Source organism: Ictalurus punctatus, chromosome 12, assembly GCF_001660625.3.
Source record: "Ictalurus punctatus breed USDA103 chromosome 12, Coco_2.0, whole genome shotgun sequence".
Taxonomy (NCBI): domain Eukaryota; kingdom Metazoa; phylum Chordata; class Actinopteri; order Siluriformes; family Ictaluridae; genus Ictalurus; species Ictalurus punctatus.
The window spans coordinates 19943983-19969244 of record NC_030427.2 but is presented as its reverse complement, the minus strand read 5'-3'; the positions used below and the strand labels follow the sequence as shown (position 1 = coordinate 19969244).

The following is a 25262-nucleotide window of genomic DNA, read 5'->3' as shown; positions in this document are numbered from 1 at the left end:
CGGATCCCGTTTGAAGTTCCAGTAGTGTCTGGCAATCTGAAGATGCTTGAGTTTGGTTTTGGATGAGAGTAGAGGCTTTTTTCTTGAAACCCTTCCAAACAACTTGTGGTGATGTAGGTGACTTCGGATTGAAGTTTTGAGAAAAAAATTGAGGCAATATAGACACGTGTCCAATTCCAAGTTGATTCATAACATTTCCAGTTGACTGGAACGTCTTAATTATTGCCCTGATGGTGGAAATGGGCATTTTCAGTGCTTGTGCTGTTTTCTTATAGCCACTTCCCATTTTGTGAACTTCAACAACCTTTTGCCGCACATCACAGCTATATTCTTTGGTCTTAACCATTGTTATGAGTGATTAATGGAATTTGGTGAATGTGTTACCTCATATTTACACCCCTGTGAAACAGGAAGTCATGTTTGAACAATTTCTTGTTCCTAGTAAGGTGTTTTAACCATCTTTAAATATCAATGGGAATATACTTCAAATATATTTTTCTCATATGAATTCATAGGGGTGCCAATAATTGTGGCATACTTGTATTTAACAAAGAGATTTTTTATAAACCTGTGTTGTTTGCAATTGATTGACATCCATGAGAGCAGAGTATTTTTGTGTTTTTTTTTTTTTTTTTTTAAACAAAAGATTAAAAGGTTAAACAATAAAGACAATTTTTCACAGACTTCTTCGCTGTTCTTTGATTGAAATCGGCCTTATCGCTGTTAACTTTGCATTTTTTTGTCCGTAGCCGTAACAAAATTTTGTTCGGTTAATTAATTTTCAATTGTAGTCTGAGACAAACAGGTTCTTCCAGTATAGCTAGCTGTGTTAATGTGGTCTGCTGCCACCTTCAGGTGAAAGGAAGATTTACATCGTGTTGGCCTCCTTTCATATAATCCCAGAGATAGTTCACATTCACACATACAGCGATTAAATCGCTGCAAGTCGCTGTACTACCAAGTTGCCAGTAGGAGTCGTTCCTACTACTGGTTGCCATAGTAACCATGCTACTTTAATGTTTACATAACTTATGTGTGGTGTTAGCTAGTGTTAAATAAATCTCTCTGGTCACTTGTGACTGAATCATTTAAACTTTCAGTGTCATGAATGAAATAATTGCCATAGCAACATTGGGCCTCATTTATCAATATTTTTATTAAAGTTGTTTAGATATTTACATAAACCAAGCAGCTAAAATTTCCCGCTGGATTTACAGAACTATCAGAAAGGCTGATTATCTTTGGACTTGTTTGCGTATCTTGATCATGTGAAATGCAGTGTGCGGTGCTGACACAGCTCATTTGCATTTGGTGACGCCCACAAATCTCCATAAAAGGTCAAGTGCACAGATAGCTGAGAGCATGAAGTGAGCACACAGGGTAAATCAGAAGTGGAAGCTATTTTAACTCTCTTCTATGTCAATCTAAATATTTCATATGTGATATTATTATTATTATTATTAATAATAATAATAATAATAAGTTTGTTTGCAGGTTACTGCATAGACAGACCGGCCCATCCTCTATTTACACACCATTTCTTTTGTCGTAATTGAATGATTAATTTTAATTTTCTTAATTTATGGCTTGTGTTGGCTCCCTTTCTTTATTTTTAAATATTGTTTAATTAATGCCAATTATCTATAAAACGACTGGTTTTCACAATATGTTCTCTGGTATTTTTCATCTCTGTAAACGTAATAAAATAGAAACAATTTAACCTTAACAGTATATTCCAGATATAAAAGTGCAATAAACCGTGCAAATTTACACACCCTCAGGAGCATGCGCAGGTTACGAATGTTTTTCTGAATTTACAGCATTTTCATGAAGACCAAATTTCTTATGTAAACGCTTATATGAACAATTTCTGATGATTGTGTCCATTCATTTTTAAATTGATGCATCAGTTTACATCCCTGGGAAAATTATGGGGCAATATCAGAAGAATGTCCATACTTGTACTGTTCCCTACTCCTATTTTTGTTTCTTACTGAGTCCAACTGATAATTATGTCGATGTTCCCTCGATTTGCTGCCTGTTGACGGACATAAAACGTTTTCGTTCAATCCTAAATCTCTTCCAACTAGTGTTTATATAGACCAGTTGTTCTCAACACGGAGAGATCGGAAGGGGGACACAAATTGTTCTCAAGAGAAAAAAAACATCCAGAGGGAGCATCATTTGGGTACTCCATGTATTTTATTGCTTTTCCTAATAGAATGTGTATAAATGAAAAACCCTGTCTTCCCTCTCCCTATGTATTTTCTTTTTGCTGGGGAGATGCGGAGTTTAGCCTGCCTTTTATCTAGCTGTCAGTGCAGACCAGTGTTGCCAACTTAGCGACTTTTCAGACCCCTTTAACGGGGCACCTAACGACAAATCTGGCGACTTTTTGGACAAACCTTAGCGACTTTCCAAATGTGGCCAGAACTGTCCCGTGAGTGCGAGGTCTTGCTTTCCCGCTGCACTCACACCTCTCTCTGCGTCTGCTCTGTTCAGTGAGGGTCTGAGAGCCGGAGCAGCACATCCCGGTGATCGCACGGCAGCTGACATGGACATGAATGTAAAAAGAAGCAAGCCAGGTGTCCCACTGATTGATTTAACAATGTCCTGGATAACGAGACGCACCCTTCATCCCAGTTTACTTCATTCATATGCGAATGTTTTTAGAATGCAAGATGAATGTAATGCAACTAGAGCTGCAACAACTAATCGATAATAATCGCTTATGAAAATTGTCAACGAATCTCATTATGGATTAGTTGGTCTGCGCATGGCACGGGGGAGATTTCCTCATTACGTTACATCAGCTCCGAAAACACGTTTTGGAGAGTAAATACTAAAGTGTCCCAAATGACGTACTGTACAGTTACACTATGCACTAGTGCATGTATTTTAGAAAGGTAATAGCATCTCAAGTGGAACACTAGCGTTTCTTTTTTTACTAACCCGAAGTATAAGCCACTTCCTAGTCGACGGCGCATGACATCATATGCACGCTAGCATTAGAGTCACCGACATTGACTTTCTTCAGTTTACTGTTTGTCAGCATTACCTTTTCTTCCCAACATGATCTCAGTCACCATCAGACGTTGGCAAAATCGTCATGTGACTGAGGAAGAAAGTGTGTAACCTCTAAGTCTTCTAAGGCAGGGGGGCATTTTATTTTAAACACCGCCGGGAAGATTTATAAACTTTATAAAGCAGAATTTGTGGAGCACGGAAACATGACAGTGATGCGGTCGCGAGTTGCTTAAAAGGTTTAATTTCATTTAAGTTTATTGTCATTATATGCTGTATTTGTGTGCTTGCAGTGTAAATTCTGTTGTTTATTATAACGGAAGAGATATTAGTAAAGAGGCCGCGTTACTCCTCACGCGTGATGTAGACGCAGTGATAGAGTGTAGCGCGAGTAAGATCTGTAATGTCTAATTAAAATACTATGATCAAAAGTAAAATATGTCTAAAGGCCGTGAATAACAGAAACCACAAGGTGCAGTGAAGGTGAGTTTTTATTATTAATTTTCTTTTCTGTTTTGGACAAACAGTTGTGTAAAGTTTTAGTCTGAATTTATATTTGTAACACTCAGTTTGTGGATTTTATTTAAAATAAGCAAACAAACAAAAGGCACAGAAAGTTTGCCCCGCCCCATCCGATTAACCGATTAATTGAAAAAATAATCGGCCAACTAATCAATTATGAAAATAATCGTTAGTTGCAGCCCTAAATGCAACATGTTTTACATGTAAAATAGTCCACATTACACATTATACAGCCTAGTTCTCATGTTTAAAGTAGTTATAGTGTTCAGAAACATTTTTGATCATTTATGTTCCATACCTGTCCGTTATATAGTTTTATAAAGTCATGTTATTATTTTTTTAAAGTAATGAAATGTAATAAAAAAAAAGAGTACCAAAAACACAAAAGAAAATCTATTTATCTTTCAAAACAGATTGTAGATTAGATTATATATAGACAGATTTTATATGGAATGGATCATCATTTACCTGGTCCCCTCCAATATGGGGGAGCGGCTGTGCCACATGACGAGAGGCTTTTGTTACAAAAGGTTGAGAAGCTCTGATGTAGACGCATCGGTCGAGATGCGGGTGTCTAATCCTTTTAGTAATCCTCTATGATATCTACTTCTTTAGGCAAGTATTTGACAGCCTACATTAGTTTGATTGTACATGAAGAGAAAAACAAGTGCTTTTCAGGGCAGTTTTGCTAGTGCCTTGTTCAGCAGAGCACACTGTTCAGCTTTTTAAAAACATTGATTTGAATGAGATTGTGACGAAGAACTTAACAAGAAGAAACGGGGATTGATTTAGAAAATTCTCTTCCTCTGGCAACGTGTATCCCATGTACATTTTGATGTTGAATATGCAGTGTTGCTGGTTTTTTATTTTAATATTTATTTTAACTCTGAGTGTTGGATTTGTCATTTCCTCATCACAAACATTCAAACCTCCAGAGAACTCTTTCTGCTGTCTCGGGATGTCTGTATCTGTGGGAGTGGAGAAGGACACGGGTACTCGATCTGAATAATCAGGATTCTGTAACCGTACTCTGCTGACATACTTTAAAACCACCAGCATACCGTGATATTAAAGTAATGTCTTTTCAATTTCTGAAAGCCCAAATTTATTTCCTGATATTTTGCTGAGGAAATAACAAAAGCAAACTGAAGTGCGTGTTTTACGTGTATTGTGTATATGTGTATTTATTTTTTGTTAACTTAAAAACTAGAATAAATTACTTTGTTGTAATAAATCATCCCTTCCTCGCTGCTTATGTTGCATTCGACAAGAGGTCATAGCTCGTAATTCCCAACCTTCGACCAGGAAACCCCCGAAATCCTCCTCTCTAACTCGGGACGGTTTCCTCAACCCCGAGTTCAGCAAGTGACGTCAAATCAAGATGGCTGCTCACAGCATGAACAGTACACACGATACCTTTTGTACCGATGTAGCTTGGGACTCGGGTACAGAGACACACCACTTTATACAAATCACTGTACACAATAGGTGCTGTAGATTTGTAATCAATTCAGATTTTCATGTTTGAGTGCAAGTTATTTCCATTGTTTCCAAGTGACCTGGGCTGTACTCAAGCGCTGAATTTGATTTATTTATTTCTGCCCTTGTAGCTGGAGCTGGATGATATGGCCGAAAATGTTCTCACGATATTGGAACATTTCCAAGTGGGGGCAGTGGTGGCTTGGTGGTTAAGGCTCTGGGTTACTGATCGGAAGATCGGGGTTCAAGCCCCAGCACTGCCACTGAGGTTTCGCACTGAAACCTCTCTGCTCCAGGGGCGCTGTATCATGCCTGACCCTGCGCTCTGACCCCAACTTCCTAACAAGCTGGGGCATGCGAAGAAAAGAATTTCACTGTGCTGTAATGTATATGTGACTAATAAAGACTCATTTTCACAACACTGTCGAGGTTTTACATTTTATGTCCTTCTAAATAACCAAGATGGAATAAACAAGATGTTCATTACGCTCTCTGCAGGTGTGGACAAACAATAAATAAAACGCTCCAATGTCAGTCCCTCCAGGATTTCGTGATCGCAGAAACGAACGCAAATCAAGCAAACGCTGCGATATTCGGAAAAAATCACGATTTGTCAGGTTGACCGCAGATTTGGGCCGAGGCGCGTCATGTGATGTCATCACAACGTGCATTAAGCCATGTTGATTTGACGCCACTTGCTGAACTCGGTGTTGAGGGGATCGTCTTAAGTCCCCGAGTAGGAGTTCTGACTTCAGGGTGGTGTTTTCAGGAATTATGAGCTTTGACCTCCATTCGAATGCAGTATCATTTACGTGTGATTCCTTCAAGCGGGCATCCATTTCAACAACGTATAACCTTGAACGGATGTTAATAATATGAATATGCTAGCTTTAAGCTAACCCTCACACGTCAAGTGATCGGGCTCCAAGTTTCAGTGTAAGTTAGAGGTGAAAATAGAAAAGAATGCTTCTCAATATTTTTTTTTGCCATGGTAACTCGGTTAAACTTCCCTGGGCACAGGCGTACTATCATCCTTTCTACATTAGTATGGCTCTGCTTACTGTGTGTCCAGGTCCTCCCATGAGGTTCGTATTTACAAGTTGGGTAGTCATAATTATGACGTCGGGTGCATTCAGGTCACTTTGGTTGGAGCAAGATGGCGGCAAACCTTTTCTTAATTAACTACAAAAAATACAAGTTTTTAAAAAAAAAAAACTCTACTTCTCGAAAATGAAGAACAAAGAATGTGCATCAGGTGTGTTTTGCTTTGTTACATATTATACTGCAATTGGACAGCTCTATTGTGTTTTGCTTGTTTTATGGTAGACATTTAAATTTCATCAAATTTACCAGCAACTACAGACATCGCATCCACAGACATCGCATTCCAACATGTTCTTACTCACACGCTCCCAACTCGGAAACTCGGGGCTCAAAGAAAATCCAGGTTTTCCCACTCGTCATTACGATTTTGCGGTTTTGTTCATGTGCTGTTCAATTAGAAAATGCGACATGACTGACATGACTTGAAGACACAGGCACTGGGCTTTTAATTCCTAATCAACTCCTGCATAACATCTTGTTTATGATGACGTAAAGGCACGGTGCTGTTGTGTGGCAATTGTACAGAAACGAATAGGCAGTAAATTTGCGTTTGTGTTTTTACAGGAGGGAGATTTCACAGGCTTCCAGACTGACGGTCGATGGGCTTTACGCTCTGGACATGATGTTCCACAAAGTAATGTGTTTACATTTTTTTTTCTGGCTTCGTTAATTAAAGGCCAAGTTTACACTTCTGTAATGTCATCTAATGTTTTGTTTTGTTTTGTTTTGTTTTGTTTTGTTAAAAACCATGAAGTGTTGGAAGGTCTATAGTAGAATAATCCTTGAACTTATATAATTTGTATTCTAAAGACTACAACAATAAAAAAAATTAATAAATAAATCAAGGTCAAAGGAAATCTAGTGATCTACAGTGGCTTACTGAAAGCATTGTTTTAAAAGCAGTTTAAAGGCCTTCAATATTTTTGGTCTGAATTACAGTGCATTTGGCACAGATGATGGGAAAAGAGTACTAATATTCATTCTTTTGTCATTGTTTGTTGCTAGAACGTTCTTTTAAGTCATCCTCAACCTCAAAGGCGAAGCCGTTGCTTCTCGCTTCTGATCCGGTTGCAAACAAAGCCACCGTTGCGAAAAAGGTATTACGGGTGAAAACAGACAGAACATCTTCATCTGAGAAGGATGAGAGGAAGTGTGGAAAACGTCAACAAAATGTTAGCAAACCCAAACTAGTCGTTAAACTGGCTACCAAAGAGATGACCGATAAAAATCTGCCGAGGGAAAGGACTTTGCGTAGGGGTCGAGGGAGACCGTCTAAGAATCAGAAAGGGACTTTCTCACATGAAGAAGGAAATGTAGAAGAAGGTGTAGAAGATGAAGAGGTATTGGGTGAACCAGATGCGGATGCTGAAAGAAAGGAGAAGTGGCAGGGACGAACCGGTCTGAGGAGGAAGAGGAAATTTGTGTGGAATTTAACGCTAAATAAAAGGAGAGGAAGAAATCCCAAGAAGAGCCTGGCTGAGAATTTGGGCAGACGTCCTCACAGAGGACTCACAAAGACTCAGGAGAGCACAACTAGGGATAAACTTGGGGTTGACCAAACTGCCTCTGTGTGTCTCAAACAGAAGGAGGTCAACAAAGTTAAGGAAGAGGAAGAACAGGAGAATGCTGTTTCTCCTGATGGAAGTGAAGGCACACCAGCGAAAGCCAGTGGTCTACATTCTCCCAAATTATCTCCCCGTTCCTTAAAGCGACGCAAATCGTTATTTGGCTATCGTAGGAAGCCGGAGCAGGAGGAGGCTCGGTCACCAGTTGAGTGTAGAATACCCAGAAAAAGGCGCCGTCTTGTCCATTACACCTACGCAGAAGTGGAATCGCCGGTGAATCAAGAGCCGTCACAGGAACCTCCAGCGCAGGCGGCGAGTCAGCAGGACAGCCTGGTTAGTAGTCGGCCAGCCCGTGTGATCAGGGTGCCCAAAAGGTTCATGGATGACGAAGGCTTGTCCGGGCTTCTGGGAAAGAAGGGTGTTCAAAGTGAGAATCAAGAGGGTGAGTCTTGCAGTGACTCTGAGCAAGCACACCTTTCCCAAACCCCAAGGTTCACAAGCAAACAAAAGAGCGTGAACAAAAGGACAATATGTGATGATGAGGAGAACCTCATTGGAAAGTCTTTGGCATGGAAGCCAAGTGGCCTGACTGGTGGTCAACGAAAGAAAGTGGGCAGACCAGCTTACGGTGCTACTCCTCTCAAAATCTACGAGAGCTTAAAGATGCTTACGGCAAGCTTGACTCAGAGGAAAGAGCAGCGCATGGCCAGCGCACGTTCCAAAGCCCTTGGTGAAAAAGTTGAGTGCGTGAGCCATGATGCAGGAGAATCTCCAGATTCCAAATGTTGGAGCTCTGACATAAAGATAGGCGATCTGAACTGTCCAGGAGTGGTACATAAAGTAGCCATACACACCGATGGTCAGGTGATCAGTCAATCACCACTTTCGTCTGTTGAAGGACTTGAAAACAAAGATGGTAAGGAATATATGATAACTTCCTGTCACTTTTAAGTTTATTTGCAGACTTTACAACACTTCTATCTATCTATATATAATATAATATAATATAATATATATATATATATATATATATATATATATGTGTGTGTGTGTGTGTGTGTATATATATATATATATATATATATATATATACACACACACACACACACACACACACATATATATATATATATATATATATATATATATATATATATATATATATATATATATATATATTATATAATTATTATTTTTTTTTTTTTGTGTAGTAGAGAGAACCAGCCTGGAGGGCGCTACTGACCTACAGAGCACGGATGCTGGGAAGTCCGAGGTGGTGTTGGCACAGGGAAGTTCCTTTCACAAAGTCAACATCTCTGGCGCCAACAAGAGGATGCTTCACCTGCTGAAGAGGGCTAAGGTGCAGCTGATTAAAATTGACCAGCAGAAACAGATGAAGACAGCTCAGGTAAGGATTTGCATGCGATACAAAAAAATAAACCCCAGCACATTTGATTATATAAAATGACTGAGAACATTAGGTATTAAATGGTGTTAAGTGCATGGCATTGAGATTGACTTTTATGGTGCTGTCTGTATTGCAGCTGATGTCTGGGACAGTTCGAATTGGAGATGGTGGTGTCATGAGCATGAAGAGGAGAGGAAGAAGGAGAATAGTCAGGACGATCAAGGAAGAGGTTCCTCAGGTGTGTTCAGTTTGCTTCTTATAAAAATAAAAAATTTTAAAAAAAGGCTCATCTGTGGCTGGGAGCCAAGGAAGCAAAATTAGGCATGCTCTCTGGGTGGTAGGGCCGGATTATTCTCTCTCACCTGTCAGTCACAGGAACACTAGCATCTGTAAGTTTACATACACTTAATTCTTAATACGGTGTGGTGTTACCTGGATGATCAGAGACTGTTTTGTTTAATGTTTTGTGATAGTTGTTCATGAGTCCCTTGTTAGTCTGTTCTTCCGAAAAATCCCCCAGGTCCTGCACATGCTTTGGTTTTCCAGCATCTTCTGTATATTTGACCCCTTTCCAACAGCAGCTATTTGATGATGAGATTCATCTTTTCACATTGAGGACAATAAGGGATGCGTACACAACTATTACAAAAGGTGCAAACATTCACTGGTGCTCAAGAAGGTGACACGATACATTAAGAGCCAGAGGAGGTGTAAACTTTTGAACAGGATGATCGGTGTAAATTGTCATTTTGTCTTCTGGGAAATGTTAATATATATATACTTCTAAAGGGCAGTACTAAATTGAGGGGGATCTTTAAGCAAAATAACAATTTACACCCATTATCCTGTTTAAAAGTTTACACCCCCCTCGCTCTTAATGTATCGCTTTGCGTGCTTGAGCATCAGTTAATGTTTGCACCTTTTGTAAGTACCGTGTCCATGTTGTGTCTACTATCTTGTCTTGTGTGGTGTTCTGTCTCATCGACTATCATGTCTGTTACACCCTACACCCACCACTTACCCATATTGTAAATATGAAGTACATTTTATCGTATTGTTAGAACTCAGGCATTGTAATGAGTGTTCTCTTTGTTTACAGGGACAGCCGCTTGGAGGTCCACGCATAAAGCACGTGTGTCGGGCAGCGGCGGTGGCACTCGGGCAGCCTCGTGCCATGGTACCTGAAGACATCCCCAGACTCAGTGCTCTGCCTTTACATGAGCGAGAAGGCATTGCACCCTCACAAGACACAGAGGGTACACACATTTCTCATTCTCTCCATTAACTCGATGAAGTCCGATGCTAGTCTGATATAATGTTTTTAATTAATGTTAAATAAATGCTTCATTTTAAGTTTAAAAGGGACCAAGAGTAGATGTGTTTGTTATAGACATCCTTACTAGTTTCTTCTCTGGTTTAAATACCAGGTTAGCCTCCTCCCAGACATATTGTAGACGAGATTTTAATGCGCTATAGGCAGGTTTGGGCACCTGTTTGTGGGAGATTATTTTGCTACTTGATATGAAAAGCTGAAAATGTGACCGATCTCCATGAAGTCCACGCTCAGGAGACTGAAGACTGTTAAATTTGATTATTAAATTTATTTCACGGATTTAAGCTGCTCTTGTTTTTCTCCCTCAAGAGCTCGGGTCTCAATCGGAAACGGAAAGCGCTGACTCTGTTGAGCAACGGCCAGCGTACAAACAGAAAGCGTTCGGTCTGCGACAGAGACGATGCTTTAACTGCAAGGGCTGTTGTCGAGAAGAGGACTGTGGGACCTGCGTCTTCTGCCTGGATAAACCCAAATATGGAGGACCCAACAAGAAACGTCAGAGCTGCATGTAAGTAGAAAAGGAGTTCCCAGGGACTTAAGTGCCTGAAATGACAAGAACGAACCACGAACAGCATTTGATCAATTTTGAAATCTATACAAGGTGTTTGACATTCTCTCAACTCCTGAGAGTGATAGTCAATAACTACATGTGTCCAATCTAATTCTCTCTTACTGCATGTATTATACGATCTATGGATGTGACCTCGATCATTTTTGCTGACCTTGATGTTGCCTATCGTGTTTAAACGCGTGCTTGTTTACATAAGAACGAACGTCAGATGTAAACATTTTAGCTGGTCGCGCCACTTCTGTCCTCTCACCTGCTCTAGGGCTGTCGAATTAAAATTCCAACTTCTGAATATTTTATTGAATTTAAGGTAAAAATACACATTCAAATGCGCAAACTTTGCATTCGAATTTAAGATGTGTGGCAAGCATGAACACTGATTTTAATTAAAACACTGTTGAAAAAATTACGCAAGATATGAATGTTTTTTGAAGAAAAATCTAGAATGAATAGTTCTAGTGTTTGTAAGAATCCAGTCGTAATCAATAATATCTGGGTTTGAGCCGCTGAAGCTAAACAGCGAACGAACAGCGATAAACTGAAGCGCTTTACTAGCGGGTTAATGAACTCACTCAAACACATCCTATACACCGGTGTTTCTCAGAATTTTTCACACCAAGGACCATGGAACTGATAATGAAATAATAATAATAATAATAATAATTCACGGACCACCTAACCCCCAATTTCACCCAAAACAATATGCAGTTTAACAGTATAGTCTGTTGCAAATTAGCATAATGTTAAATGACAGTTGTAAAACTGATGTTTTGTTGTTATCTTAATGGGAAGAATTGAGCTGCTTTTGCTTCATATTTTTTTACTTCATGTTTTAGTACAATATCTTGAAGTATCTTAAGCAAGTTTCATTTTAATAATTATTTAAAGCACTGTTTAATAATTCTCTGTAAAGCAAATTCCTAAACCTGTTTCACAAAGTGCTATATTAAAGTTGTCATAATTGTTTGAGTTAGAATTACGTACTCTTTAGTTGGATTGGGCTTGGAAACCCAACCTTATCCTCTATGGAAGTTGAGTACTGTAGATAAACAGTGATGGACAGTATAATACTGTTACTGTGTGGGTTTTTTGTTTGTTTGTTTGTTTCTCAATTGCTAAAATAGTGTGCAGACTGAAGCTGGAGTAAAACCTTTTTAAAGCAGTACCTTAAAGCTAATCTTCTATGTTTTCTACAGCTACAGGAAGTGCTTAAGGATCGAAGAGAACAAAGTGAGACGAATGAAAGGTATGGCTGTTTAAAATTGCATAGTACTCATAAGGAATGTTGGGAAAAGTGCAAAAACATGGAAAAACTTTTCATTTTAACTAGTTTTTTGTCCAGCAAAACGTTATATAGATTATCTCCCCCTCATTATGTGCCCCAATGATTTTGAATACTATGCTAGTGGACATGTTACTGCCAAATTAGATTTTTTGTTTTTAAATAATCTGGCTAATTAATATTGTTTTGAGTATAAGATGATGTTGAAAGTACTGCCGAAATTTTTTATTTACAAAAATGTCCGTGGTTTGAAAAGTTGTTTGCGCCTTATTATTGGCTTGAAAAAACTAGAGATCGACCGATTGATCGGTTTTGCCGATTAATTGTCAACGATAACGAATTGATGAAACTATGGATTATCGGGAAAACCCCACACTGATAGTGTTTCCCGGTTGCATCCGTTGCGGAGTACTTGAGAAGGGTCCGCTGTAGTTATACAGTACAAGAGCAGCCTCTAGATGGATAAAAACCATCACTGATCAATTTTGTTGTTATTTGAAGTGTTTTTTGATTTGTTTTGGACATCTCTGTTTTTATTGGTTAATTGGAATGTTACTTTTTGGTTCAGTTTGGATGAATGTCTTTTATTTACTTTAATATTTATTAATAGTTAATGCATATTAATATCAATTTTTATTTAAAAAATTACAGTACATTTTCATGGTACTGTCAGTACTGTTTATTTCTGTAAGGAAGTTCAGCAGTATTTTACTTTGAGTTTTATGTTTTCATTCAGTATCAATTTTAAAAACTTTCGGTTGATTAATCTGTTATCAGCAGGTCCTGCCCAACTTAGTTATCAGTATCAATAAAATCCACTATCACTCGACCTCTACCAACCCCTCCTCCTTTTTGTTTGACCTTTTATTTGACCTATTGTGTTTTTTCGCAGTTCAGATGAAGCGACGGGCCATGTACACCCAAGCCACTGTGTACAGTGGCGGAGAGGAAGAGGGCGAGGGAGATGGCATGGGAGATGCGCTAAGCGCTAATGCACTTAGCTCCATCCGGAGGCAGCCTAGGCGGCAGGTTACACGGCGATGCTTCAGCAACTTGCTAGAGTCTGACTCGACCGACACAGATGCTTCTGGTGAAGAATTAGCAAAGGAACCGAGCAGTAGTGAGCCAAGTATTAAGGCTAATGGTATGAATTCAGTACTGTTTCATTATAGCCAGACTTACAAAATAGAATAGCCATAGGCAGATCTTGTTTCCGCCCCCTCACTGTATCCACGTTAATTTTTCCATCCCTATATTATCTGTGCTAGATTGTAAGACACTGGATTGGAGTTGAAATTCCACTAAACATCTATTATTAAATAATTTTATCTTATTAAATTACAAAATTTTTGTATTTAACAAATATTCCTGTGCTCAGATATGTCACACAATCATGTAACATTGTTATATACCTTTTGCTACCAAGGAAAATATTCTTTTTAGAAATTATTGATGTTTATAATTTTTTTTTTTTGTATGCCAGATTTTATTTTGCATAGCCTCTCCTTTTTTCAAGATTAATATGTAGACTCTCTGCAGTAAACCCCTGTAGAGTTAACTAAAGCAGTGTTGGATCAGGGCTGTCTGGGAGAGATCTGGGATCTCTCGATCACATCTGGTAATGGTCATGTAACCACCCAATCAATGAGTAAAATACTATTCAAAAAATTTTCCTGACAAAATAAAAGCAGTTCTGTAGCTTATTTTATGCTAAATTTTGACTCCGTTGTGTGGTTCTGTTGGTTTTCTACTTGATAAGTCTCCAGGTCACAAGGCACAGTGAGTTTATAGGCCTGCAGTGATGGCGTTAAGTGACGCACACAGTGTAAAAACCTAAAAAAGGTGACTAGCAAAATCCACTATAAGGTCAAAAGTAGGTGGAAAACCCTCCTCGTGATTGCGTGCTGCATACAATGAAGCACGTAGCCATGAAATCTCCATAGAGACACACGTTGGCAGTAGAATGGGTCGTACTGAAGACTGCTCAGTGTCTTTAAACGTCATGGGATTCCTCTTTTGCCACAGGTCCACTTGCCCTGCCCTGGTCCACTCTAATGCTATTATTGTGATATTGGAAGCTTCTACTAGAAACAACAGTTCAGCCATGAAGTGATAGACCACGAACACTCAGAGCTGGCGCATGTCCATCCATCTATACTGCTTATCCTTCCTTCAGGGTATCGGGGAAACCTGGAGCCTATCCCAGGGAGCATGGGGCACAAGGACAGGGTGCCAATCCATAACAGGGCACAATCACATACACCTTCACACACCCATTCATACACTACAGACACTTTGGACATGCCAATCAGCCTGCCATGCATGTCTTTGGACCAGAGTACCGTAGCGCGGGGAGAACATGCAAACTCGGCACACACGGGACACACGGCACACAGTGGGAATCGAACCCCCGACCCTGGAGATGTGAGGCGAATGTGCTAACCATTAAGCCACTGTGCGGAGCAGGCGCATGAATAGTGGCCTATTCTATGTTGCATCACTCACTACAGCGTTCTAAACTGCTTCTAGATGCAAGATCAGCACAAGAACCATGACCAAGCAGCCGCACACAAGCCTAAGATCGTGTAGGCTGGACTGATCAATTACGCTTCACTATCTGGAAGGCTGGATGATGGATGCCAGGAGAATGCTACTTATTTACCAACAGTAACGTGTGGTGGAGGAGGGATAATGGTCTAGGGCTAGTTTTCAGGGTTCGTTCCAGTGAAGGGTAACGTTAAGGTCAGTGCTACGACATACAAAGACGGAAGTATGAGAGACAGTTTGGGGAAGAACCTTTTTCTGTTCCAGCATGACAATGCCCCAGTGCACAAATCCAGCTGCATAAAGACATGGTTGGATGAGTTTGGTGTGGAGTTCATCCTTTGGGATGAACTTTAATGTCGAGTGCAAGTCATGCCTTCTCGTCCAACATGAAAGACCTCTTTTGACTGAATGAGCACAGCCACACTACACGTTCTAGTGGAAAACCTTCCCGGAAGAGTACAGGTCGTCATGCCCATGGTTTTGGAATGGGATGTACAACAAGAACATGTGGGCGTTATGGTCAGGTGTTCACATACTTTTGTCCATTAATGTTTCTAACAGATCACTTGGCAAAATGTTATTAGAGCGTGTTGGACATGTTTATACCGGAGCATGTTTTCTGTCGCAGGTTAGTTCAGATACTACCGAATTTTTAATCGGATCTCTCTCCCAAAAAGCTAAATGATTAATACGTTGATTCTGTTAAGTAAAAATATAATGTGTTTTTTGCTTAATACTGTGTTTACATTAAGGCTTGTTTCATTTATTGTCCAATAGATCCTGTTACACATCCTGATGCTCAAGATGAGGCAGTGAAACCACGCAGGCCTGGCCTGCCGAGAGGACCGTGGGGTCGGCGACGAATTAATAAGGTACTTCTACATTGAATTGTGTTTTAATAAAGTATTATTGACCTCTTTACATCATAAATTTGAATGGTAGATAGTAAAGTTTTTCATTCACAGTAACCGCTCACCTGCCGGGCACTTTTCAGTAATGTCGGTTGCAAACTTCTGTCTTTATATGATTTGTGTCTGGAGTTTCTCTCTTATTTTTATGATCACTTTATTATTATCCTAATGAGTATTTACTTTCAGCTTATTAAAGACAGACCTTAAAATTATTGGTAACCTTGGTAAAAGAGTTGTAAAAATTCTTTGTGGTTAATCTCAAAGTGAACGTATGAGAGAACTCCCAACTTGAATAAACACTATATGGCCAAAAGTATGTGGACACCTGACGTAAACTGTTGCTACAAAGTCTTTGTGTCATGCTGGAACAGGTTTGGGCCTCCAACGAAGGGAAATTGTAAAGCTACAGAATACAAAGTGCACAAAGCGAGCTCCATGAAGACATGGTTTGTTATGGTTGGAAGAAGGTGGAAGGACTGGAGTGTCCTGCACAGAGTCCTGGCTTCAACCCCACTGAACACCTTTGGGATGAACTGGAGCCTCCTCGACATCCCAACTTCAGCACCTGACCTAAACCTCACTAATGCTCTTGTAGCTGATTGAACAGAAATCCCCACAGACTTCCCTGAAGAGGAGGTTTTTATAACAAGCACGTAATGGGTCTGGATGGTCAGGTGTCCACAAACTTTTGACCATATAGTGTATTTATGGATATTTTATGGCAAGTGTACTGCCCCAGTTAACAAATTGAGTCGTTTTCTTATTTTTTGTTAGGTTGAACCGTGCAATAATGTTCCCCCCCTTTTTTTCCACAGCTACAGTATAATAACCATGTGTGTAAAAATGTAATCTTTAATTTATTGGGTTATGCATTGTGAACAGCACCACTTCTCTACCTTTCTGTCCTTCTTTCTTGTCTTCTGAGAGGATACTAGTCGTCATCTCCTCCTTCCTCCTGCTCCTCTTCCTTGGCTGCTCTTCTTTGCTGCAGTTATCATGATGCAGTCCTGCTATAATGCTCCCCACCTCCTTTCCCCCCTCGCTCTCGCACTCTCCCAGCTCCAGAGTTGCCCTACCTCAGCACCAGGAAGTCCATCTGTAAAGCTCAGGCTGAAGTTCCAGCTGCGGCTGCACAGACTACCACCTAGCATGGTGCGAGCTGCTGAGGTGTCTTCGGTGGCTGTGGCTTCCCAGCCTGATGGCAAAAAAGCACAAGAAGAGGAGGCAGAGAGAGAAACGCGGGTTGTGAAGGAGGGAGCTTTGCAGCAACCCCTTACTGACCCCTGTCTTCCTCATTCCCAGAGCTCAATGGAGCACATGTCACCCAGCGTCCTGGCCTCACTGGCCAAAGGCTTTGTACACCGGGAACGACAGGCACAGGAGCCAGCGCACAAAATCCGGGTAGACTTTAAGGTCAGTGTTTCAACCTCAGTGTAAGACTTGATTCGTGCTTTCTTCTCCTAGCAGAATGTGTGTTGCATTATTATAGTTACTATCCTGTGGACTCTAATATTATCTTGTAATGATGTATACATGACGTCAACAGTCATACGATGTAATTAGAGGTGGCGCAATATCTCTTTTTCTTTTCCGATCCCTTTAAGTCTGATGATGTGGGTTTTTTTTTTTTTAACTGAAGCACTTAGAAATTTTTCTCTCTTACACCAAAAGCACTTGCGTTACAGTGTAAATATAATACGGTTGAAAAAACAGTCAAGCCCATAGACGTACAAGCAGTAAGTTCCAAAAATACATTTCTTTTTCAAATCCAATTCCAAACTTTTGCCATTTATTGCAGGATCCTGCTACCGATCTCTCATTGTAATCCATGCACATTCACATTTTCAGTTCTATCTGTGATAAATAGGAAAGAACACTCCTGGTGTCGGGTTAGGCGTGCGACTCCGAGTGGTTTATTCTGCTCGTACCCCAGCAAGTTGCCAACGATTACAATGTTTAGTTTGTTAATAAATGACACGTCGGACATTTTAATGGTTCGTAGTTACGGTTAACTTTGTGGAACATCCGAGAGACATGTTTATTCCTGTTGTTTTTCCTTTGCTGGTAAACTTTGCAAAGCACAGTGACTGTCGCGGGACTGCTTCCATAAATGTTAAATAAATGTTTCCTGACAAAAAAAAAAGTCGCCATCAGCGATTTTACGTTTTACTTTGTTAAACAACACGTTTTTTTTTTTGTCTTTTAAAGTTTAAATTAAATTGATTAATGTAGTGAGTCTTAGATTATGTTCTGCATATGCCATACAAGTCCCTGTAAATGAGATGTTACTTTAGAAGCAACAATTAGAACAAGCTACATTTTGAATATTAACCTGTTAACCTTCAAGGATAGAAATCATGTCGTTAACAGTAGCGTGTCAACGTTTTTCCTGTTAAAGACTCTGTGAGTGAACAAAATGGTGCTGTTGTCTCCCAATGTGGGGTTTTGAAGCCATTTTTTGGTAGAAACGGTGGTCACCATCTTGCAATATTGCAGACGGAGTCTGCACTGTAGATGGGGCCGGTCGGACAGCGGTTCCGCCTCTCGCCCTGCCCATATCTGTGGTGGACACCATACTTGTTCATGTTGGAAGTGTGCATGCTGTGATGTTACCGGAAGTGCAGCTTATCATGGTGCATCGACAACCTCAAAGTGGCAAATTCGGCATTATTAACGAGTGTAAAGTGCTAAACTGTAGCCAGGTATTGACATTATCTAATCCGATCTAAATTATCTAATCTAAACTTTTAATTAAAGTAAGTATAAGTAGCTAATTTAATGTACGAAGTGAAAATGTTCTGGTAAATACAAAAAAAACATTTTATACTCAACACTGCCTCTCCATGATGTTCAGCTAGCTCTGACACCTGCAGTCATCTGAATGGAGAAGTCCTCTTTTATGCTCCACTCGTGCTCCACTACATAGCTAACCTTTCTTCTCAAGCTACTTTGAGTGTTCACGAAGGTCGTACAGTCAATAAATTGTGAAATGCAGCTAGAGTAGGCTGCCTTAGTTAATGCCATCTCTTTCTTCACTCATGTTGGTTTGCTTTAACCCTAACCCTAACCCTTTATAATATCTGTACGATGAGCTAGCTTAGACATCAAAATGAGCAACTTACCAGGAAAAACCGCACCGGACCTCACCTTGGATGAAGTGAAACATTACAATTGTGAAAAGACTTTGAGTCTCACACCTGCTATGTGTTAATCTTTTTTTTTTCTTTTTTTTTTTTCTTTTTTAGGAGGACTGCAACATTCAGAACGTCTGGGCGATGGGGGGTCTGAGTGTCCTCACATCTGTTCCTATCACAGTGGAGTGTGTGTGTCTGCTGTGTGCTAGTAAAGGCCATCACAATGTAAGGGTGCACATATAACTAACTGCACATATTGTTCACTCAGCATGGGTTTAAAGATTCAAAATGAAAATTAGTGTGAATGTGTGAAACATTACAGCTCAAGCCTTCTTGTCTTTCAGATGATATTTTGTCAGATGTGCTGTGAGCCCTTCCACCGCTTCTGCCTTCCAGTAGACGACCGACCACAGAATGAAAATCAGCACAACTGGTGTTGTAGGCGATGCAAATTCTGCCACGTCTGTGGTCGTAAGGGCAAAGCGGGAAAGGTATGAACATCTGCTGATTTTCTCACTGCATGTGTCCAGGCTGAAAGGCCATTTGCTGTTACTCGGTATTTGCTGTAGAGTCGAATATGTTCACTTTACACTCCAGTCTTGTTTGTTTCTCTCCTGTAGCCGGTTTTACAATGCAGAAGGTGCTTTTATTGTTACCACCCATCATGCCTAGGGCCCACATATCCCAAACCTGGAAAGTGTACCACGCCTTGGGTAAGTTGCAGCTCTAACACAGTGTGCTGATTTTCCCGGTCCCTATGTGTGTGCTGTTGCTGTAGAAATAATGTGTGTGTGTGTGTGTGTGTATATATCTCGAATGTATATCTTGTGAATCTGAATTGTTTGTAGGTATGTATGTTGTGTATTCGGTGCAAAAGCTGTGGGGTGACACCTGGGAAATCCTGGAGCACGTCTTGGAATCACGAGCTGGATCTCTGCCCTGACTGCAGTAACCTCCACAAACAAGGTACTGCATGAATACAGATACTACAACCGCTTCCATATGAACTATGATTTGAAGCAGGGTCATCACACAAGAATAATACAGGGCGTCTCAACATGCTCCATACATATTGTAGGGGACTATGATGTTCGTGTCGCGGACGTCCCCTTCTTCTCAGTCGGTCCACAACACTTCCAGTCATTTTGAATTTAAGTTTGGCGACAGTGACGTGTGTGTGAGAGAGATGTGCTCACCATGTTTCCTGTTGAAGTCCATCGCAACCTTGTGATCCAGCCATGAGAATGATTTCTATACACTCTTCTTTTGTCAAAGGCATTCTTTAAGGCTATCTATAATGTAAAAACTAAGTATGAAAAATTTTGGAAGACATTTTGTTAAAGCGTTAAGTTGATCTTGATATTGGGTCTTGACACTTTTTTAAACCCCCCAAATCAAAAGTAACTATAAATGATCGTCAAAAAAATTAAGTCTTAAGGAAACAAAGCAGGACGAATGTTATAATACAATAATAATCATATTCACATATTTTTGCTTCTGTTTTAGGAAGGTCATATAGCAAAATGGGTAGTTTGCCCCAAGCCCCCCCCCCCCCCCCCAACAACCCCATTGTATTATGACTTTTTTAAGAGGTTATGGATGTACATTTACATACAGTATGTAAAGCATTCAGTATGTGATTTGGCAGCATATAACATTGTTTTTAATAATTGCATGTTTTTCCCCCCATGTTTTGGTAACACTGCGTTTAATCTTTTTGACGTTTATTTCACAATTTTGCAGGAAATTTCTGCACAGTGTGTCTGAAGTGCTATCCTGAGATTGAGTTTGACATGAAGATGATGCAGTGTGCTCGATGTGCCCACTGGGTCCATCCCAAGTGTGAGGGACTCACAGGTTGGTATCTTTGTGTGTCTGGGGAAAAATGCTTGCTGTGTCAGTAATTTCACTAAGTGAAAATTGACATGTTGCCACATTCCAGCACAATACAACTACTTCATTGACTTTAAATTCTGGTGGTAAGCATTAGGTGTATGTACAGGTATTCGAATGCCTTCGAATTGAGATGTCCATGAGTATTCATTACCTAAACAATTTTCAAAGGGAACGCTACAGTTCGTTACAGGATATGATGACACACAAGCTGTTTCCATAAACGTACCTTTATGAGAATTTAGGGATATTGCATTTAAAAAAAAAAAAACACTGGATGGAAAATGAAAACACCAGATGTGAATAAAATCTCCAAAAGGCATATAAAAAAATACGGATCTTTTTTTTTATTCAATAAGAAGACTAGCGCATAATATATGATGGAAGCGCATTTACAGAATAAATACGCATCAAAATTTCATGGGACTTTTCCTGAATAAATCATGTGACTGGATAATTGGCTCAGAAAAATAAATATGGCAGAGAGAGAAAGAGAGGGGTATGTTTGGACAGATAGTCGACGTTCCCCGTTTCCCCAGAAACAATGATTTTGTTCTCTTGAACACGCTGTGCTTTATTCGCAAATGTTTCACTCAATGTCCAAAATTTTCTCCTAAGTTTAATTCACAACTTGGATGGAAATATAGCTAGAGTCAATGTATCAGTACCGAGCATCACATTATAAACATACGCTTTCACTGCGATCACACAGGGTTTGCCAGTGAGACTTTCACTCCTGCGCTCCTGTAGTAAGAATTTTCCCAGGCTAAAGTATTCAGCTGACATTACGTTAACCTTCATTATTTCTCTATAAATCATCTGTCAAGCACATGCGCTGCTAGCAGTTAACCAAATATCGGTTCATTTACTCGTACAGATATTTGAATATTAAAATTATGTAGTAGGACTATACTCTCTGCTTTTCAACATTTAAAAAAACAAAAACAAAACTTTGTCATTGCCATTCTTCTCTTCCCCATCAGATGACTTGCATGAGATTCTGAAGAGGTTGCGGGGAAAAAGTTTGGTGTTCTCCTGTGCAGCCTGCAGTAAGATCTTCCCTAGTGGCTGGCAGGAGGTGGTGCAGAGTGTACTGCGCAGTGGTCTAGAAAAGATCACGAATGGTTTAATGAGCTCCCTGACCACCTCTCACCTCCAGAAATGCTCAAAGGTAAGGTTCTCTCTCTCTCTCTCTCTCTCTCTCTCTCTCTCTCTCTCTCTCTCTCTCTCTCTCCTGTAATATTCAAGTCTTTATTTAAGGATACAAATTTATTTCTATTCCTGTCTTACTGTTTTGTTTTTTTAATCCATATTAGCTTAAGGCAGGGGTTTCCAAAGTAGGGCTAGATTTATAAATGGTCGCAAAAGAAAAAGTGGATCTCCTCATTTATTTTACAAATGTAATAGTAGAAACATTAAAGAAGGATATTGTGTGCTAATATTTTGAAACATTACTACAAGATGCGTACGTGCTATTTCAGACTTTAATCAAATCGCAAACTTGCGTACTATTTTAGATAGGGCTGTGACCGTGGTCATGACAACCGAACCACTGCGGTGGTGGATTGCCGCCTGCGGTAGAGGACGGCCTGTAGAGGCGATATAAAAACTCACTGACAAATTGTGTTGTGGTGTTTTGTTGTTGTTTTTTTCATTTTGGATGGCTCTATTTTTATTTGTCATTTGGAGCGTTACTTTTTGCTTTAGTTTGGATGTATATCGTTTATTTGATTTATGTTTTCGTTCAGTATCAGGTTTAAAAACTCTCTGATTAATCATTTACTGGCAGGTACTGCCCAACCTAGTGGATTTTACCAATAGCTATAACTATCGGGTGACCTCTACAGCTGAACCAGGGCTTTTGGAGTCGTTTGCCCAAAAAAGTTTTGGAAACCCTGCCTTAAGGCATGTTGAATTGTTAATCTGAATTGTTTACCCATGCGTTTGTAATATCTGAACCAGTGTGAGGCCTGTTCTGATGCTGACAGTATAAAGAGTAGGATGGTTTGTGATCTTCATGCTGTGAGGAAGAAGCTTGAAGAAGGCTTGTACACTTCCTTGGTGAGTCCAAGAAACTAAGCCAATTCACCTTCCTGCGACTGACACCAGAACACTACTTTTTCAAGTTAAAGAGCTACATGCAATTTTGCTGAATTTATTTAATGAGTTTAAAATGCTTGTATTTTGTCTGAACAGAAAGCATTTCATGAGGATGTGGCGACTGTACTGGTAAAGCAGCTACAGCAAGAAGAACCACTTCCAGAAGAACAGAGGCCCACCCACCAAGCCAAAACTTTATATATAAAAGTAAACCAAATTCTACAAATATTTATTCAAATCAGATTTAAATATTTAATGCTGTTATTATAACTTAAAGCTCTTTGCTATATAAAGCCTTGTGGGTTAGTCAGTCATGACTAAATATCATGAAATTATTTGGCCTTGTGTAATTAGTTTTCCAATAAACATGTATATTGTTTTTGCAGTTACTGGAGCAAACTTTCAGTTGGTTCAACAGTCAGGACCCTAAAGCATGGAAGCCTGTAATGAAGGAATTCCCAAGGTAATTACTTCTTCCAGTGTGTAAAAAAATAAAATAATAATAATCATGCTATAAACAGCGGATATTGGTGTTAAAGAATATTGTACAAATATCTGATTAGTCATATATTCTTTTTATAGTACTGTACACACAATACCCCAACAAATACACTGCATAAAGCGTTCCAAAGGCCCAACTGAGAACATTTACAACGTTATATATATATTAATATAAAATGCTTGATGGCAATAAGGCTGCTACGAAAGTATTGGCACCTTTGCTGATTCTGGAAATTTTAACCGCTTACATAAAATAACCATTACATACAACTCAAATTGATGTATTGGAAAATTCTGACTACAAATGGAAATCCAGATGGTTGCAGGAATTCTAAAAAGAACTTGGTCACTTCCAAACCGAACCCTATTGAAAACCTGTGGTCAGAATTGAGAACATCCACATGCACACACCTAGGAATACATCGACGCTGACTGAAATATTCTGTTAGTAGTTGCATTAGAGGGGAAAAATGAGGACATGTATAAGCTAGACATTAGATAGTTTTGTAGTAATTGTAATAAAAGTAAATGTGGTAGTAATAATAATAAAAATAAAGTTTTGAATACAGTTAGGGTCTAAGCATTAAATGGACTCAAGTACCACATGAATAGGAAGTGCTAGTCAAGTTCTTGGGTAGACTTAAAATTTTGCATGAAATGTTCCGTCTCATTTCACAGTGCTATGCTCCCAGAGGCAATAATCCCACCGTCTGAAGAGCACAGTTACGCCCAGTGGTTGGAGGAACACAACCATGCTACAGCAAACGAGAACCAAGAAAACCTTCATTTTAAAGCACAAGGAAAAGGTGAACGTCGGTAGACTGTTTTCAGCTTGGTTGGTTTGTTTTAATGACTAAGTTCATTTAGAAGATCATTAAGACTAAGATCATTTAGAATTCGCATCAGGCCCAGTGTTTTGCACATTTGACTACAGGTTTTCTTCCCAGCTGACAAGGAACCTCAAATACATATTATAAAGGCTCCTTAACAGCACATAACATTTGTTAGAAAGCTTTGTTCAACCTCTGAATTTTGTCTATAATGCCTTGTATATATGTCAAAGGCAGTAGTGGCTCAGTGGTTAAAGGCTCTGGGTTACTTATCAGAAGGACAGCAGTTCAAGCCCCAGAACTCTAAGCTACCATCATTGGACCCTTAAGCAAGGCCCTTAACCCTCAATTGCTTAGTTGTATAAATGAGATAAATGTAAGTCGCTCTGGATACGGCCGTCTGCCAAATGCCGTAAATGTAAATGTGTCTCATCGAATTGCAGATCCTCAGAACATCAACCGATGTGATGTAGATGAAAGACACTGCTCTCTTTGTCAGCAGCAGGGTGATGCCAAACCCACTGTAAGTTAGTCATGTTATGGTGATTATTATCATTATGTACCTTCTGTATGCAGATGTCTGATAACTGTATTTACAGGATGCAGGCAGGCTGCTGTACCTGGGCCAAAATGAGTGGGCTCATGTAAACTGCTGCATCTGGTCGGCTGAGGTGCAGGAAGTCCGGGGTGCTTTGTTGCATGTGCACAGTGCTGTGGCCAGAGGACGTTTCATGGTAAGTAAGAAATTCATTTCAAAGTGGCCTTTCCTCTTAACGGGTTTGAAAAAATTCAAAACCAAAGGCAGCTCTAAGTTGACACTTGAAACGAATTCTGTCATTTCTCTGCAGCGTTGCGAGCGGTGCAGTCAGGCCGGAGCAACAGTGGGCTGCTGTCTCTCTTCCTGTCAGAGTAATTACCACTTCATGTGTGCTCGTGCCAGCCATTGTGTCTTTCAAAGTGATAAGAAGGTCTACTGTTACAAACACCGTGACCTCGTCAGCAACAAGGTTTCGTGTCGATCAAAATTGTTCACATTTCTTCTTAACCCACACACACTTACA

The 25262-nt window shown here is 39.8% G+C and overlaps 1 protein-coding gene across 2 annotated transcripts in view; it reads left to right on the top strand.

Annotated features, from left to right (window-relative positions):
* kmt2ba (lysine (K)-specific methyltransferase 2Ba) overlaps positions 1 to 25262 on the top strand; it is a 40202-nt gene that overhangs the window by 2176 nt on the left and 12764 nt on the right. Inside the window, exons 2-24 of one of the 2 annotated variants that reach the window (XM_053684134.1) lie at positions 6694 to 6763; positions 7135 to 8610; positions 8906 to 9102; positions 9239 to 9340; positions 10202 to 10358; positions 10745 to 10943; positions 12200 to 12249; positions 13178 to 13429; positions 15610 to 15704; positions 17046 to 17156; positions 18989 to 19102; positions 19222 to 19368; positions 19498 to 19590; positions 19726 to 19843; positions 20621 to 20734; positions 21754 to 21941; positions 22733 to 22831; positions 22967 to 23077; positions 23257 to 23333; positions 24050 to 24177; positions 24645 to 24724; positions 24801 to 24935; positions 25050 to 25208. In XM_053684134.1, the coding sequence (XP_053540109.1) occupies positions 6694 to 6763; positions 7135 to 8610; positions 8906 to 9102; positions 9239 to 9340; positions 10202 to 10358; positions 10745 to 10943; positions 12200 to 12249; positions 13178 to 13429; positions 15610 to 15704; positions 17046 to 17156; positions 18989 to 19102; positions 19222 to 19368; positions 19498 to 19590; positions 19726 to 19843; positions 20621 to 20734; positions 21754 to 21941; positions 22733 to 22831; positions 22967 to 23077; positions 23257 to 23333; positions 24050 to 24177; positions 24645 to 24724; positions 24801 to 24935; positions 25050 to 25208 (4272 nt within the window). Of the gene's footprint in view, positions 1 to 6693; positions 6764 to 7134; positions 8611 to 8905; positions 9103 to 9238; positions 9341 to 10201; positions 10359 to 10744; positions 10944 to 12199; positions 12250 to 13177; positions 13430 to 15609; positions 15705 to 16802; positions 17157 to 18988; positions 19103 to 19221; positions 19369 to 19497; positions 19591 to 19725; positions 19844 to 20620; positions 20735 to 21753; positions 21942 to 22732; positions 22832 to 22966; positions 23078 to 23256; positions 23334 to 24049; positions 24178 to 24644; positions 24725 to 24800; positions 24936 to 25049; positions 25209 to 25262 lie in introns of both variants that reach the window. The other variant, XM_017481848.3, reaches the window with a different exon arrangement.